The 19,605-nt window shown below is 41.1% G+C and overlaps 1 protein-coding gene across 5 annotated transcripts in view; it reads left to right on the forward strand.

Moving 5' to 3' along the window:
• ME3 (malic enzyme 3) overlaps positions 1-19,605 on the forward strand; it is a 206,385-nt gene that overhangs the window by 155,214 nt on the left and 31,566 nt on the right. For all 5 annotated transcript variants that reach the window (XM_077298607.1, XM_077298609.1, XM_077298605.1 and 2 more), the window contains exon 9: positions 19,122-19,219. In XM_077298607.1, coding sequence (XP_077154722.1) covers positions 19,122-19,219 — 98 coding nt within the window. The remainder of the gene's footprint in view (positions 1-19,121; positions 19,220-19,605) is intronic.

Below are 19,605 nucleotides of genomic sequence, written 5' to 3' on the forward strand. Positions count from 1 at the left end.
CACCTCAGCTCTTCAGCTTGTAAATACTCTGCTGCCTTCCTGTGGTGGGCTCCGTAACATGACTCTGCAGCCCCCCAATATGTTGTATTTTTCGTTTCTTTTCAGTGGAGGCCTTACATTTTCTTGTTGCAATTCCTCATTCTCTGGTAAAACAAAGTTGTGTGGGTTTTCCTGTAGTGATATGTAGCTGGCACTGTGGGTGTTATAGTGATACACTACTGCTGTGTGGACCATAGTGTATTGCCCAAACAGTTGTGTCATTTTAAGGTAATCTGTCACCAGGTTTTTGCTGTTTAATCTGAAAGCAGCATCATAGGGGCAGAGAGCCTGATTCCAGCGATGTGTCACTTACATTACCTACTTGCCGTAGTTTTTAGAAAATCATTGCTTTATCAGCAGGAATTTATCACTAGAGGACTATCTGGCCTGCTGCCTTTTACAAGGTTTATAGAAAAGCAGTAAATCACACTGCTCCTGTTATTCAGGCCTTGTATTTTGATCAACAGCTCCCGATACAATATGATGGGCCAAAAATCCCGTATTATGCCCTCACACAGCCCCCCATGCAGAATGATATCCGGAAACCGTCCCCTTACACAGTATTATGTCCCCACACAGTCACCCACTTTGAATATTGTCTCTATATAGCCCCCTTACACGGTATTATGTCCCCACACAGTCACCCACTTTGAATATTGTCTCTATATAGCCCCCTTACACAGTATTATCTCCCCACACAGTCACCCACTTTGAATATTGTCTCCATATAGCCCCCTTACACAGTATTATCTCCCCACACAGCCCCCTTAAACAACATTATGTCCCCACAGAGCCTCGCTATACAGTATTATGTCCCCACACAGTCACCCACTCCGAATATTGTCCCCACACAGCCCCCTTATACAGTATTATGTCCCCACACAGTCACCCACTCAGAATATTGTCCCCACACAGCCCCCTTACACAGTATTATGTCCCCACACAGTCACCCACTCCGAATATTGTCCCCACACAGCCCCCTTACACAGTATTATGTCTCCACACAGTCACCCACTCTGAATATTGTCCCCATACAGCCCCCTTACACAGTATTATGTCCCCACACAGTCACCCACTCGGAATATTGTCCCCACAGAGCCCACTTACACAGTATTATCTCCCCCCACATCCCCCTTAAGCAACATTATGTCCCCACACAGCCCTCACCTCAGAATGATGTCCTAAAACGTACAGCCCCTTTATACAGTACTATGTCCTCCCTCCTATTCCCCCACAGAATAATGTAAAAAAAATGAAATTTAACGTCTCATCTAACCCCGTTCCCTCACAGCTCTGGTCTGCACTTGCTATCGAGGTTTTCAGATGCACAGTCACAATGATGGTAGATGGAGTTGACAGCTACCTGTTCCATCATTATGTGCACCAATATCTGCACCCCAAGGATGCAGCTTTGAGTGAAAGTGAAACAACAGGTGGATGGCAGCCTCGTGGTGCGAGATACCACTGCAGTAATGCCTTTGACTGTCCCGGTCCGCATGCCGCATGTGTCCCTCGGTCCACACTTTGCAAGGTCTGGTCTGTACTTACTCCCAAATAGCACCCAGGACTGGAAAACTAGGTTTGGCTTCCTCTTCAGGTGGGGCCAAACTGCAAGTGCAAGAGGAACCCCTGTAGACACCAAGGAAGTACATCCATGAGGACGTTTAAAAAAAGAATAATTTGAAAGTGTTCTCAAGTTTCTGAGATTACGGTTATCATATAACATCGAAATAAGTCTTACTTACTTCTCGAATCCTCTGCAGCTCCAGTGGTTTCTACCTCGACCACAAGTGTTGACGTCCTGTCCATCAGTCACCTGACCACTTGGGTCGGCGATGCCCACAGGTTAAGGCGACTATAGGATGGGACATCATTACTTAGCGTTCAGGGGTCACCTGACCACTTAGATCGGCGATGCCCACAGGTTAAGACGACTATAGGATGTGACATCATCACTTAGCGTTCAGCGGTCACCTGACCACTTAGGTCGGCGATGTCCACAGATTAAGGCAACTATAGGATGGGACATCATTACTTAGCGTTCAGGGGTCACCTGACCACTTAGATCGGCGATGCCCACAGATTAAGACGACTATAGGATGGGACATCATCACTTAGCGTTCAGCGGTCACCTGACCACTTAGGTCGGCGATGTCCACAGGTTAAGGCGACTATAGGATGGGACATCATTACTTAGCGTTCAGCGGTCACCTGACCACTTAGGTCGGCGATGCCCACAGGTTAAGGCGACTATAGGATGGGACATCATCACTTAGCGTTCAGGGGTCACCTGACCACTTAGGTCGGTGATGTCCACAGGTTAAGGCGACTATAGGATGGGACATCATCACTTAGCGTTCAGCGGTCACCTGACTCCTGCAATCAATCACAGCGATCAGGTGACTAATGGATGGGATGTCATCACTTCTAGTCCCGGTAGGGATCACCAACACTGCCAAGCGGTAATGAATGCTCATTTCTTTTTTTTTTTTTTAACTACCCTTCTGCTTTTCGAAATGCTGAAAAATCCTAAAAGAAAAATAATATGTAATTGCTTAAAAAAATAAAAAAAAACACTCGAAAAACATATGTACCAAAGTTACACATGGATAAAATATGCAAACAATTATGAATGAATCGACATAAGGAAACTGAGATTAGCATGAGATTAATTACCAGTTTTCAGCGCCAAAAAGAAAATCTCATCGCTCTTCTATTATCTTCTCCTTTTACTCCATTTCATTTCCTGCTACATCTGTTCTTACAGTACGATGGAAAGGAAGCGGCAATCTGCAGAGATAATATCGCTCTTTATTAACAACAACGTCAGTAATAGCCCCGTAAAGCCCGGGGATGTCACAGAAACCATAGGATGTGTGCTGGAAGCGTAGAAATCACACGAATGATGGATACAGATGTTCCGTCTACACATCATCCCGAGGATCAGATGTCAAAACAGCCCGGCTGAAAAACACAAGCCAAGGAAATTCACTGAATATATTATTCTTTCCATCGCCTGGTTTTCTCTTATGAATCGACATTTGCATGTAGGATGGTTTTCGGATATTCAAGTCTAATTTCTGTGATGGGAATATTTTGATGAAACCTTCAGCTGTTCCTCATTTCTGCTCTTTGTAAACCTATTGAGAATAGGAAGTTCTTGGAGGAGGATCAAATATTTAAAATGTTTTTGTTTTTACATTTTTGTGATGATATTTTGGCTTTTGTTTTACCCTCTCACCTTTTCCCATAATTTGATATTTCCTCCACTTTCACCATTTTACTTGACTCCAGCTGGTAGACCGTCTGTCCCTAACTCCAAGGCTATGACCATACATTGGTCTGCTACCCTGATCTATATGTTAGAACATACAGTATACGCATTATAGAAAAGGACCCTCCCTGGAGAAGTCCTTCTATGAGTAAGAGCAAAGAGCCGCTAACAAGCAGTGGTCTTTTCTTGGGTGGTCTCTTGTGTACCACCTGTGCAGCTCTTCTGAAGATACATGTTTTTGTGGAAGATACTAATGTTTCCCATAGAGATCCTGTTGGTAGGTACTCTGTACTGATGAGGATCAACAAAGCTCTGTAACGATAACTTTCATAAAGAAAGAAGTTGTCTCTTCAGTTAGGAAGAGAAGTTGAACTTTAGCGCCTTCTATTAGAAGTAGCAAGCTTAAAAGTCAATATCGACCCTTTAACGAGCCTTTCCACATGACTTAGGATAAAAGCCAAACCAGAATCTCAATATGCAGACGTGCTTCGGGGTACTGCCCCTCCTCAGTGCAAAGTGTGAGATCTGATTTGGTTGTATGAGAGAGAGGCCTCTGACTGGGGTCTAAGGTTCTCTTTGTGGAGAATGACATGCCAGGGTAAGGAGATTTATAGACCCCATAAAGAAAGCACACTGCTCGGAATTGCCAATTATTACTTGGGTTTCTTCTGGTCTACTGGTGCAGATCCTGATGCTCTTATCCTGATTCTGACCCCCCATTGTGACCCTGACATCTTTTGCCCTGTAATCCCTCCTCACTCTGACCCTGGTTAGCCTGACTTTGCTTTCATTGACCACTTTGTATGTGACTCCGGATGTTTCCATAACTATTATTTCATCTACTAATCCTGTCCCTGGTTCTGTCCTAGCTAGTTGGACAGTCCATGCCTCAGGCTCACTCCTCCAGGCAGCAGCTATTCCATGGTTGCAACCCAAGGTGCCTTGTAAGTCCAGATCCCTGTATGGGGCATAAAGGTTGCAGACAAGGGTTCCTCTTGGATCTGATAGATGGAGTTGCTAGAGCCAATTCTGACCAAAGTAGCCTTTTTGAGTTCTCAGCTTTTCAGACTTCACATTACCCTTCTTTCTTCCAGTCTTGAAATATCTACTATTCTCACCTAGTCGTCTCAGAAGCCACTGCCTTCCAGCAAGGATCTCCCTTACTTAGGTTAATCATGTCACCTGTCCAAAAATAGTTTGTGTCTTTTTGCTACTTGTTTTTCATTGCTCCCTATACATTACTTGTTATCATTCCTGTCGTAGAGAAAAATTAAAATCCATAAAGACATCCCCATATAGGGCACATGTCACCCACAAATTGAACATATTGGATTAATTATAATGGGGAAGTAAGAGAGGGCTGACACTTAAACCTCCATTGAATTAGGACCTCCTGCAGTAACCAGGTAATTACAACAGGAGATATGCTCTGAGAATCAGACACCAAAAGTTAGGATTTGTATATTCAGAGGCAGAGAAGTACACTTATTATTATTATTATTATTATTTATTTATATATATATTATTTATATATATACTTATGAGGCAAAAGCTCATCCTTCAAAGCGCTGCTCCCAGACTTTCTGGAGCTAGTGATCAGTGATCAATATTGGAGTTTGCATCAATCTGATATTTTTGGGAGATAAATTTTTGGCATTGTAACGAAGCTGTAGAATCTTGACTTAATTCCAGTCTCATACACTCTGATTGCCCTTCCCACAACCGAGATCAACACCAAATATGACCGCAAAATTATTTATTTTTTTTTATTGTGGGAAGATGTTTTAACTTTATCTCACTAGATTTTACATTTTTATCTCATATTAAACTTTATTTTTTTAAGCTTTATTCATTTTCTTAGTTTAAATATTTTAGGCGTAATTCCAGCCAAGATAAACCTAAATAGGTCTAATACGAACTAAACCTATTTATTTTGGTTCTTTAACAGAATTTGTGGATTTGCTAAATTCCGAAGGGAATTAAGGTCTTTTTTTTATATACAAGACTTTAATCGGTGATCCCGGACAGATAATTCTGTATCGTTCTTCTCCTCCTTTTATCTGATTTTTAGACTATATCGGGTTTTACTAAATTAAATCAAATAGACAAAATATAATGTAATACCTAGACTTTATAAAACCTCAGTGACATTTGTAAGGATTAATAGAAAGCCTCGGAGGACTGTTTTTTCGTTACCCTCTTCTCAAACTTTCCAGCTGACAGAGATCGGCACGGGCAGAACAGGTAAAAGTTAACAACTGAGTTCTTAGCCCAATAGAGAAAAATAAGCAAAGTCCTAGATTATCCCTTTCAAGAGTTGACTTCTCCTCTGCCTCCCAGTGTCCTGGTTGCCAGAGGGCAGTACCATCCTGTTGATTGACAGTTCAGACCTGCGGCATGTTTGAGCCGCGGACCTGACCTACGAGCTGAGGGAGCATTGATGGAGCTCAGGATCCAGCAATCCAGTCAACTTAAGAGCAGCACATGCAATTTTAATTGCAAAGAACTTGCAAGCCGGCACTCCTTGCCTACAAAACCAACCACCTCTAGTAGATTTCAGCGGTGGTAGGCAACAAGCCATAAACAATATTATTAATTAATAATCCATTGGTCCGTTCTTGAGATCAGAGTGGATTTTTAATAAGAGGAAAATTGCTAAGTTTCTAGTTTTTAAAAAACATTTTGCAATTTTTCACATCTATGATCATGAGAAAACCCCTTTTTAGATTACTAAGGGTCAGCTAACAAAGCTCTATCGGGGGGTGGAAAGCGCTTCCATTGATTGTCCTTGGAAAGGACCGGTCATGTGTATGAGAAATAGTATGGACTAAGATGATTTTCAGATGTTGGGCTGTAGGTTTTCGGGCTTGTATGAATGAGGAATGTCACAAAGTTCAGTTAGTGGCCAGATGGCGATTATAAAGGGCATAAAATTAAATTTTTGATTTTCCGAGCCACTTGCAGACAGTTTGGGTCTACCCCACCGAAACGGTAACAAAGCAGATTCTGTCCAATCAATGCAAGTTATCACTAAGTATATTCAGAGTTCACAATATAACCTCTATTAAGGGGGTAATTCCGGTCACCCTTATCACTTATTAATTTGATTGTGACAGTTACCTACTCATGGCCAGATTGGGGGACTTGTGTCCTCCTTACTTACCGCAGCCAGAAGGGAATGAAGGCAGCTCAGGTCATGCAAGTGCCCTGCCCCTCCATTCTAAGTCTATGGTGTTGATAAAGGAGGCCGAGCACAGTGTCTTATGGGTAGGAATTGATTGGAGTATGAGGGTAGAGTCCCACGTTCTAGGTCTTTAAATGGCTGCATAATCCTGATTATTAAAATGAGCATTTAATAAATTAAGCTAAAGAGCGAGAACGTTCATGACTCCCGGTGTATTTTCTCTCCTGCGGATTATACTGATCAGTGTAAGCTCTCAGCAGCAGTAGAATGGAGGGACACTGAGTAGCTGTCAATCAGGAGAGGTGGGTGGATATTCATCAGCAGGGAGGAGGGACACTGAGGAACTCTCAATCAGGCTAGGCGTGCAGAGCTTCAATAGCATGGAGGAGGGACGCAGGAGCTGTCAATGAGACTAGGTGAGCTTCAGCAGCAGAGGAGGGTCACTGGGGAGCTGTCAATCAGGCTAGGTGGTTAAAGCTTCAGCAGCATAGAGGAGGGACATGGGAGTTGTCAATCAGACTAGGAGAGCTTTAGCGGCAGCAGAGGAGGGACACTGAGGAGCTGTTAATCAGGCTAGGTGGCTAGACATACAGCAGCAGGGAGGAGGGTCACTGGGAAGCTGTCAATCAGGCTAGGTAGTTGGAGCTTCAGCAGCATGGAGGAGGGACACTGAGGAGCTGTTAATCAGGCTAGGTGGCTGGAGTTTCAGTAGCAGGTGGGAGGGACACTGAGGATGTATTAGTCAGGTTAGATGAGCTGATCTTCAGCAGCAGAAGAAGAAGGGACGCTGAGGAACTGTCAATCATACTATGTGGGTTGAGATTTAGTAACTGAGGAGGGACGCAGTAGCTGTCAATCACAATAGGTGGGTGAAGATTCAGCAGCAAATAGGAGGGATAGAGAGTAGCTGTCAGTCTGGGTAGCCGGGTGGAGATTGCTATTTCAAAAAGGATCATACAGCGATGCAGAGATGGGTTATCCCAGTATGTACTCCATCATCATCATCAGGTTTAATTTTATTATTGTTGTTTTGTTTTTTTTATTTTTTTTAATAATAATAATAATAATAATAATAATAATGTATGCAGTCTGTATTGTGAAATTGTCCGGCAGGTCTGCTTCAAGATTAAGATAACGTAGTAGTGATCTGCCGTAACCTTTCTATATTTCCAGTTTGGCAGCGGACACCAGATGTATGTAATTTAATTGTAGGCTTCGGCTAAATGATTTATGTCGTTAATGAATCCCAGTTCCTATTTTCTGGTCATTGACGTTCTTGCAAACATGCTGCTTCCAAACAAATTCTCCAAGGCTCCAGAGGATGACCGAAGAGAATAATATAATGTCAGTCGGTGACAAAACTGTCTCATCCGCTTAATACTAAGGCGAGGAATCTTCTTGTTGACTCAGCTGCAGGAAAAAAAACCGGAATCAGTAGTTGTAACAAAATCTGCGAATGCAGAATAAGAAAACAAAGCCGGGATTAATTATCCGAGGAATAAGACGGATCCTCAGCGTCTTGGTGGAAATTAATATAAAGCTCACATCCTGGATCGCTTGTGGTGGCATCGAACTCGTATCATGCCTTGACAAAGTATTTATACCCTGTGAACTTTTCCATATTTTTTCGGATTACACCCACAAACTTACCGTAAGTGTGTTTTATTGGGATATTATCTAATACCAAAACTAAGTAGCAAGTGTTCGTGATGTGTAAAGGAAATGATACTGCGTTTTCAAAATATTTTAAAAATATAGATCTGAAGATTATGCCGTGCATTTGTTTTCAGCCCCGAATCAAAACCATCCATTGTAGTTCTGGCAGGATGTTTAGGGTCGTTGCCTTGCTAGAAGGTGAACCTACTGTACTTCCCAAGCTCAAGTCTTTTACAGGTTTTCCTCCAGGATTATCCTGTATTTATTCATCTTCACATCAACTCTGACTGGCTCCCCTGCCTCTGCTGAAGAAAAGCCTCCCCAGAGCAGGATGCTGCCACCACTATGTGTGATGGTGGGGATGCTGTTTTCAGGGTGATGTACAGTGTTAGTTTTCCACCACCCACAGTGTTTTTCATTTTGCCCAAAAAGGTCTACTTTGGTCTCATCTGACCAGAGAACCTTCTTCCATATGCTCGCTGTGTCCCCTATATGGCATTTGGAAGAAGTTGCTATAATGCTTTTGTATTGGAGCGTCTAATAAGCATGTGCAAAGGGAGGGGGAGCAGGGTCAGCTGTGACATCACCTTTTGTGATTGTTACCTTTGTTATCAGCTGTGTATAGAGGAGTTATCATCAGTGTAATCTTGACTCTCATGGTAAGGAAAGTTGTGTAAACTTTTCCAGAAAGGACAGGAAGTATGAGTATTAGCAAAAACTTTTTGACAGTGAGAGTGATCAACAGGCTGCCACGAGAGGTGGTGAGTTCTCCTTCAAGGGAAGTCTTCAACCAAAGGCTGGACAGACATCTGCCTGAGATGGTTTAGTGAATCCTGCATTGAGCAGGGGGTTAGACACGATGATCCTGGAGGTCTCTTCCAGCGCTGACATTCTAGGACTCTACAAGTTCTAAAAAGCCCCTGTGACGAGTGTGAAAATTGCCATTTATTTAGACATTTTCTGATGATAGTTTTCCTTTAAAGAAGGTTTTGTGTTGATGACATCATCCCTTTAACATGAAAAAGTACATAATAAGGGCACAGGTATGAATTCCTTACATCTAACATCTTCTTGAGTGTTTCAGCAAGGGTTGCTTTAACTATGGAGGTGCAGAGGTAGCAGTCTACTCAGGATATGAGGTCTGAGGGACTCAAAGACCCTCCTGCCGCATATGAAGCTACCAGAGTACCAGTATAAAAAATGGCACATGGTAAGAAGGGCCCATCACAGAACCACAGATAATACATTGGGCCCAACGAGACCCTCTACTATTGTGTATATACCGGGGTCCCTTGGTATATGACTTATCTTTATGCTTTCTGTCCTCCAACATCTGGCCAGTTACTTTTTTTTTATTTCTTCTTTGTGATGTTGATGTATAAGTATTGTGAAGAGTATACATTTATATAAGGACATCGCGAGACAATAATCATAGGAACGCGGCTTATTCTTCTCAGAAGTTTATTTTTCTGAATGTTCTGTGCCGGAGAGAAGATGTCCATGATTCCTCAGGTAACAAACATATTGTCTAGACAGGAAACGAGCTGAGATACGTGAAACAGGCTGATGTTCTCTATCTTGTGTTAAACGAGATGAGTAATCCCCAAGGACGCAGAAGAAAATGAGTTTTATATAATGTGATATTTATTTATATATACACAATCATGACCAAAACTGTTGGCACCCTTTAAATTGGTCCAGAAAATGAAGTCTTTTTTCCCAGAAAATTATTGCAATTACACCTGTTTTGGAACAACACAAGTGTGTATTGGAACAACAGAAAAATCCAAGGAAATTGGACATAATTTCACACAAAACCCTAATAATGGGCCAGACAAAAAAATTGTTGGCACCCTCAACTTAATGATTGGTTGCGCACCCTTTGGAATAAATAACTGCAATCAATCGCTCCCTAAAACCATCAAAGAGCTTCTTACACCTCTCAGCTGGAGTTTTGGCGCACTCTTCTTTTAGAAACTGCTCCAGGTCTCTCATATTTGAAGGCGCCTTCTGCTAACAGAAATTTTAAGATCTCTCCACAGGTGATCAATGGGATTTAGATCCAGACTCATTGCTGGACACTTCAGAACTCTCCAGTGCTTTGTTTGTATCCATATCTGGGAGCTTCTTGAAGTATGTTTGGGTTTTTTCCTGCTGGAAGACCAAAGACCTATAACTCAAACCCAGCTTTCTGACACTGTGCACTACATTATGGCACAAAATCCATTGGTAATCTTTAGATTTTATGATGCTCTGCACACAGTCAAGGCACCCAGTGCAAGAGGCAGAAAAACAACCCCAAAAAATCTTTGAACCTCCACCATATTTCACTGTAGGTACTGTGTTCTTTTCTTTGTAGATCTCATTCCATTTTCGGCCCACAGTAGAATTATGTGCGTTACCAAAAAGCTCTATCTTGCTCTCATCTGTCCACAAGACTCTTTCCCAGAAGAAAACTTTGTTCTATTTTTTTTTAAGTCTCTGTCTCAGCAGTGATGTCCTCCTAGGTCTCCTGCCATAGCGTTTAATTTTATTCAAATGTCAAGGGATAGTTTTTGCTGACACCGATTCACCATGAGCCTGTAGGACAGCTTGAATTTCTTTGGAACTTGATTGGGACTGCTTAGCCACCATACGGACTATCTTGCGTTGCAACCTTTCATCAATTTTTCTTTGCCATTCACGACCAGAGCTACAGTGCCATGGGTTGTAAACTTCTTAGTTATGTTGCACATTGTGGACAAGGAAACATTAAGATCTCTGCACATGGACTTGTAACCTTGAGATCGTTGATATTTTTCAAAAACTTTGGTTCTCCAGTTCTCTTCTCCTTTTTCTTTTCTCCATGCTTAGTGTGGCACAAACAGACACAAAATGCAAAGATTAAGTCAACTTCTCTCCTTTATATCTGGTTCCAGGTGTGATTTTCATTTTGCCCACAACTTTTACTTGCCACAGTTGAGTCTGAATTATATAATATATACCCACACACATTCAATTTTGACAAAATCACAATCATTGCTTCCTCTTCGTTTCATCCTGCAGCAGACACATGAGCAGGTATTTGCTATATTCAGTGGTTCTAATTTTCCAGAAAAGTCTGTAGATTACTTATTGATTATTAGCAATGAGCGTACCGAATGTACAAGAATATACTGTAAGTACAATAGGGCCACCATCTATGTCCAAGAACATAACCACTATACTACTGCCCATATGTACAAGATTATAACCATTATGATACTGCTCCTATGTACAAGAATATAACTACTATAATACTGCCCCTATATGCAAGAATAGAACTACTATAATACTGCTCCTATGTACAAGCATATAACTACAATAATATTGCTCCTATGTACAAGAATATAACTACTATAATACTGCCCCTATGTACAAGAATATAACTACAATAATATTGCTCCTATGTACAAGAATATAACTACTATAATACTGCCCCTATGTACAAGAATATAACTACTATAATACTGCTCCTATGTACAAGAATATAACTACTATAATACTGCCCCTATGTACAAGAATATAACTACTATAATACTGCTCCTATGTACAAGAATATAACTACTATAATACTGCTCCTATGTACAAGAATATAACTACTATAATACTGCTCCTATGTACAAGAATATAACTACTATAATACTGCTCCTATGTACAAGAATATAACTACTATAATACTGCTCCTATGTACAAGAATATAACTACTATAATATTGCTCCTATGTACAAGAATATAACTACTATAATACTGCTCCTATGTACAAGAATATAACTACTATAATACTGCTCCCTATGTACAAGAATATAACTACTATAATACTGCTCCCTATGTACAAGAATATAACTACTATAATATTGCTCCTATGTACAAGAATATAACTACTATAATACTGCTCCTATGTACAAGAATATAACTACTATAATACTGCTCCTATGTACAAGAATATAACTACTATAATATTGCTCCTATGTACAAGAATATAACTACTATAATACTGCCCCTTTGTACAAGAATATAACTACTATAATACTGCTCCTATGTACAAGAGTATAACTACTATAATTCTGCTCGTATGTACAAGAATATAACTACTATAATATTGCTCCTATGTACAAGAATATAACTACTATAATACTGCCCCTATGTACAAGAATATAACTACTATAATACTGCCCCTTTGTACAAGAATATAACTACTATAATACTGCTCCCTATGTACAAGAATATAACTAATATAATACTGCCCCTATGTACAAGAATATAACTACTATAATACTGCTCCTATGTACAAGAATATAACTGCTATAATACTGCCCCTTTGTACAAGAATATAACTACTATAATACTGCTCCCTATGTACAAGAATATAACTAATATAATACTGCCCCTATGTACAAGAATATAACTACTATAATACTGCTCCTATGTACAAGAATATAACTACTATAATATTGCTCCTATGTACAAGAATATAACTACTATAATACTGCCCCTTTGTACAAGAATATAACTACTATAATACTGCTCCCTATGTACAAGAATATAACTAATATAATACTGCCCCTATGTACAAGAATATAACTACTATAATACTGCTCCTATGTACAAGAATATAACTACTATAATACTGCTCCTATGTACAAGAATATAACTGCTATAATACTGCTATGTACAAGAATATAACTACTATAATACTGCTCCTATGTACAAGAATATAACTGCTATAATACTGCTCCTATGTACAAGAATATAACTACTATAATACTGCCCCTATATACAAGAATATAACTACTATAATACTGCTCCTACATACAAGAATATAACTACTATAATACTGCTCCCTATGTACAAGAATATAGCTACTATAATATTGCTCCTATGTACAAGAATATAACTTCCGTATATACTCGAGTATAAGCCGAGATTTTCAGCCCAAATTTTTGGGCTGAAAGTGCCCCTCTCGGCTTATACTCGAGTCACGGTCTGTGGCAGGGTCGGCGGGTGAGGGGGAGAGGGCGCTGAGGCATACTTACCTAGTCCCGGCGATCCTGACGCTCCCCCTGCCCGTCACACTGTCTTCGGGTGCCGCTGCTCTTCCCCTGTACAGTGGTCACGTGGGACCGCTCATTAAACTTATGAATATGGACTCCACTCCCATAGGGGTGGAGCCGCATATTCATTTCTCTAATCAGCGGTGCCGGTGACCGCTGATAGAGGAAGAGGCTGCGGCACCCGGAGACCAGCTGTCCGGAGGAAGGAGCGGGACGCCGGGAGCAGGTAAGTATCGCATATTTACCTGTCCACGATCCACACGCCGGGCGCCGCTCCATCTTCCCGGCGTCTCTCCGCTCTGACTGTTCAGGTCAGAGGGCGCGATGACGCATATAGTGTGACGCCGGGACCGGACGCTGGGGAGCTGCAAGCAAGAAAGGTGAGTATGTGTTTTGTTTTTTTTATTGCAGCAGCAGCGTTATATATGGCACAGATTTATGTGGAGCATCTATGGGGCCAAACTGAACGGTGCAGGGCATATAGGGCACAGCTTTATAATGAGCATCTATGGGGCCAAACTGAACGGTGCAGAGCATTCTATATGGCACAGCTATATATGGATAATATATGGGGCAATAATCAATGGTATGGAGCATTATATATGGCACAGCTTTATATAAAGCATCTATGGGGCAATAATGAATGGTATGGAGCATCTATTTTTATTTTTGAAATTCACTGGTAGCTGCTGTATTTTCCACCCTAGGCTTATACTCGAGTCAATAAGTTTTCCCAGTTTTTTGTGGCAAAATTAGGGGGGTCGGCTTACACTCGAGTATATACGGTGCTATAATACTGCCCCTATGTACAAGACTATAACTACTATAATACTGCCCCTATGTACAAGAATATAACTACTATAATACTGCTCCTATGTACAAGAATATAACTACTATAATACTGCCCCTATGTACAAGAATATAACTACTATAATATTGCTCCTATGTACAAGAATATAACTACTATAATACTGCCCCTATGTACAAGAATATAACTACTATAGTACTGCCCCTATGTACAAGAATATAACTACTATAATACTGCTCCTATGTACAAGAATATAACTACTATAATACTGCCCCTATGTACAAGAATATAACTACTATAATACTGCTCCTATGTACAAGAATATAACTACTATAATACTGCCCCTATGTACAAGAATATAACTACTATAATACTGCCCCTATGTACAAGAATATAACTACTATAATACTGCCCCTATGTACAAGAATATAACTACTATAATACTGCTCCTATGTACAAGAATATAACTACTATAATACTGCTCCTATGTACAAGAATATAACTACTGTAATACTTCCCCCTATGTACAAGAATATAACTACTATAATACTGCTCCTATGTACAAGAATATAACTACTATAATACTGCCCCTATGTACAAGAATATAACTACTATAATACTGCTCCTATGTACAAGAATATAACTACTATAATACTGCTCCTATGTACAAGAATATAACTACTATAATACTGCTCCTATGTACAAGAATATAACTACTATAATACTGCTCCTATGTACAAGAATATAACTACTATAATACTGCTCCTATGTACAAGAATATAACTACTATAATACTGCCCCTATGTACAAGAATATAACTACTATAATACTGCTCCTATGTACAAGAATATAACTACTATAATACTGCTCCTATGTACAAGAATATAACTACTATAATACTGCCCCTATGTACAAGAATATAGCTACTATAATACTGCTCCTATGTACAGAAATATAACTACTATAATACTGCTCCTATGTACAAGAATATAACTGCTATAATACTGCCCCTATGTACAAGAATATAACTACTATAATACTGCTCCTATGTACAAGAATATAACTACTATAATACTGCTCCTATGTACAAGAATATAACTACTATAATACTGCTCCTATGTACAAGAATATAACTACTATAATACTGCTCCTATGTACAAGAATATAACTACTATAATACTGCTCCTATGTACAAGAATATAACTACTATAATACTGCTCCTATGTACAAGAATATAACTACTATAATACTGCCCCTATGTACAAGAATATAACTACTATAATACTGCTCCTATGTACAAGAATATAACTACTATAATACTGCCCCTATGTACAAGAATATAACTACTATAATACTGCCCCTATGTACAAGAATATAACTACTATAATACTGCCCCTATGTACAGAAATATAACTACCATAATACTGCTCCTATGTACAAGAATATAACTACTATAATGCTGCCATCATGTACATATACATGTAACTGGTAGTAAAGATGTCAGATCAAGTAATGATCACAAGAGCTGATGATTTTCTGGGCGTCTTGTCAGTCTTCCTATCAAAGAGCATTAAAGTTTAATGAAAATGGTTGATAACAGTGAGCAACAGATTTAATTTAATGGTGTGATGTGAGAGATACATTTCATTTGTAGGGTTATTTCTTGGGATTTGATGGTGACAAAAAAAAAGATAAAATAAATCCTCCTAGAAGGAATCACAACAGAGCACTGACATGATGCATGCCGATATACTGACACCTACTGTTCGGTTTCTGAACTGGCGTTCTTCCTATGTTACATATAATGAGGGCTGATCATTCCAGGTATCAGATAGTTGAATTCCCAGGATCAACGGATGACAAATATGCATCTGTCAAACATCTGTTACCAAAACTAAGGTGTCATTGGAGAGTCAAACGTGTGAACCAGCCCTTACAATCGTATGCAGTATTGACAGTCATCTGTGAAATTAAAGGGAACCTGTCACTTGCCATACATATGTATTTTTTTTACCTGGTGTAAATGCCGCTGTTCTCTTGAATCCCAAACTGTTTTTGTTTTAGTTTTTTTCCTACGCCTATCCGTTCTCGAGATATGGCTCCCTCTTACCTGTGTGTACATTTAGCCTTTTTAGCCAGCTGGGTGTGGTCCTCAAGAATACGCCCACAGAGAACAATGAGGACCACACCCACTTAGAGGAAAAGATTAGACTTCTGTGCAGGGAAGAGGAGGTCATATCTTGGGAATGGAGAGGCGCAGAAACAAAAGGAAAACCTCGTTGGATTCAGGAGAACAGCGACTTTTATCCTAAGTTAAAAAATGACATATTTATGGCAAGTGACAGGTCTCCTTTAACAGCTTGGACTCTGGGATTATACAGGCTTCCTGAACTGTAGCAAACTATAAGAAGAGGAGAGAGACTTGTGTTTGCTGGCTAGCTGTGAAAAGTAGGGTTGAGCGACTTTTACTTTTTTAAGATCGAGTCGGGTTTTGTGAAACCCGACTTTCTCAAAAGTCGAGTCGAGTGAAATCGGCCGATTATCGCAAAGAGTCGGGGATCGACCGAAACACGAACCCCAATGCAAGTCAATGGCAAAAATTCCTCCTCCTCCTCCTCCTCCTCCGTCCCTGAACAGCAAAGCTGGTGTTCACATTGCTAATCGCAGCACAAGCGATAAGATGGCGATAGGCGTGCACGCCCCTGACACCTATGTCATCACGCTCCCCACGCTCCTTCATTGGCTGAAAAAATGGCGCAAAACGCGTCATACGAAACGCGACTTTGGCGCGAAGATCGCCGACCACATAGCCGATCCCACACTAGGATCGGGTCGGGTTTCATGAAACCCGACTTTGCCAAAAGTCGGCGACTTTTGAATTTGTCCGATCCTTTTTGCTCAACCCTAGTGAAAAGTATATTCTATTTCAGTACTTATGTAGCGCCATTAATTCCACAACGCTTTACGGACATTATCATCATTGTCTCCACTGGAGCTCGTTAACACATTTTTATTATACACAATTAAAGGAGTTGCCCTATCAACAACGAGGACAGTATATGTGATTTGTGTATGATCACTGGGGGTCCAGTTTCGGAGACTGAGAACAGGGTCCCCTATGTGAATGGAGTAGTACTGAGCATGTGCGACCACTTCTATCTAGATAGTGAATGCAGCAATGGTCGCACATGCTCAGTACCCGTGCAATCACACCAGAGACTTTGGGCCCCTTGTTCTCAGGCTAGGTGGGAATCTCTGCACCGGACCCTCCAGAGATCACATACATAGGTTGCTTATGGAACAATCCCTTTTAACATAAAACTTTCTAATTTTCTGATTCATGTTTCCACCCTCGTGTCACATATCCCTGTGCTGTTTCCCATGACGTAGCCCCCTGATGTCACCCATACTACTCAATGGGAATCCGGCCATATGTTTAGTATGGTTTCCCCATAACTGAGTGAAGATCTTGCTGATTCTCTAATCCTCCTGGATCCAGGGCAGCTATAAACTCGAGGTGTTAATTCCTCTGACGTTTTTCTCGGCCGTCTGACATCCATGGTAATAATCCTCGCTGTGCCGCTGACCTCCACCCAGTGCTGGCTGTGTAGTTGTAGCCTCATCTGGCGCGGCTTCTTGGCAAAATGTTCCTCTATGACGAAGCATCAATCGGAGACTCGGTCATTTTGTGGGGAGTGTGGGGTTGTATCGTTGGCATTTTATTCTACCTAAGTAATTGGAGTAAACCTAACTGGAGGTTCGCCGATCACATGAGTGAGCTAAATAGTGATGAGCGAGCATGCTCAGGTAGGGTCTTATCCGCATGCTCGTGTGCTAATAGTGTCCTCAGCATGCTCGATATGTTCCAGTCCTCGCAGCTGCAGGTCTTGCGGCTGTTCAACTGCTGCAACACATGCCGGGATTGTCTGTCTGTTAGGCTTTCCGTACATTTGTTGCGGCTGTCAAACAACTGCGGTGACTCGAACATACTTTTCGAGCACGCCGAAGATACTTTATTATCACACGAGCATTTCTGATAACACCTTATCTGAGCACATTCGCTCATCACTAGAGCCAAACACTCGTTTGTGAAGGGAAATTATTTTTTTTCTGCTACACAAAAGATCATCGCTCTCGGCAGCACATGGTCCTCTGTAAACAGGAGAACCATGGCAGCCTATGTGCAGTGAGCCATCTGGTGCGCATCGTTAAACGGGTTATTTTTTTGGTCTACGGTGCAAAGGTTTTAGGCAGGTGTTGGAAAAAATGCTGCTGTCATGCTGCTGTAGTGCAGTACAGCGCAACCTCCAACAGGGGGAGCTTGTGAGGGAAGTTAGGCTGTGCGCATAGAGCAGCAGCACAGGCGCCACCAAGTGGCGAGAGAGTGGGCAGACAAGCCGAGTCAAAACCAGTCAGAAGCAGAAGTACCAGAAGTTGCAGCAGTACACGTGGTCAGGAACAAGCCAAAGGGTTCAGCAACGGTCGAAAGCGGATAAGACAAAGATTGAAGGCAGAAGCGAGTCCAAATACAAACCAAGTCAAAAAACAGGGAATCAAACCAACTAACAGGGAAACACTGGGAAAGGACAAACAGGGGGAGTCAACAGACACGGAGCATGTCAGGGATCACAGCAGTACAAATCAAGATCTACCAGAGTCAGGTACACACACCGAAGGCAGAACTATAGCTGACACCACCAACAGGATGCATCGGAGCTAAATAGCAAACCTGAACCCAGAATGAGGCAGAGCAAAGTTAACCCTTGACAGGCAGACAGGACAAAAACCCCAGAATGGATCATGACAGCTGTATAGAATGTATGCTGTCAAAAATTGAAATGTTAATATTGGGGAACTAACCGCACATCTTCTGTGGATGTAGGCCTGTGCAAATCTAAAGTTCATTCATTTTGCATTTTGGTAATTGATATAAATAAGCAATTAGCACTTCTAGTTCAGAAATCTTCTTACTTTGCTGCACTTTTTAACACTAGCCTAAAACTTTTGCACGGTTCTGTATAGTGTACAGTATATTCGAGGGTATTTGTTGTGACATGCAGTGATGTCTTGTCCTCTGCTGTTTTTCAGGGACGGCATCGGTGGCCGTGGCCGGAATTCTGGCGGCTCTCAGGATCACAAATAACAAGCTGTCTGACCATAAATTTGTTTTTCAAGGAGCTGGAGAGGTAAGAACAACACAACCAGCCAACGTGGCAACAACCAAAATAAACCATGTCAATGTCCAACTGTGGTGGTACTTTGACTCAGGCCACATCTGTCCATATTATGTATTCCCCACCTTGGGAATCCCCTCTGGTGTCTGGGGGAAAAAAAACCTACTCTATCCAAAACCCTTCGAAAACAGGCACCATATATGTTATGGTGCCGCCTCCAAGGGTTCACGAAATTCTTTATACAAGTGAAATGCTGTCATGCTGATACAACAGCCGGAATTGAAAATAACCCCGATCCTAGCAGTTTACTTCCTTAGACGCAATGGTTAGTGATGGCATCTAAGTGATAAGATAGATGGAAGGGGTCCCCTCTGTCACCCCATCAGTAAAATTACATT

This window comes from Ranitomeya variabilis, chromosome 3, assembly GCF_051348905.1.
Source record: "Ranitomeya variabilis isolate aRanVar5 chromosome 3, aRanVar5.hap1, whole genome shotgun sequence".
Taxonomy (NCBI): domain Eukaryota; kingdom Metazoa; phylum Chordata; class Amphibia; order Anura; family Dendrobatidae; genus Ranitomeya; species Ranitomeya variabilis.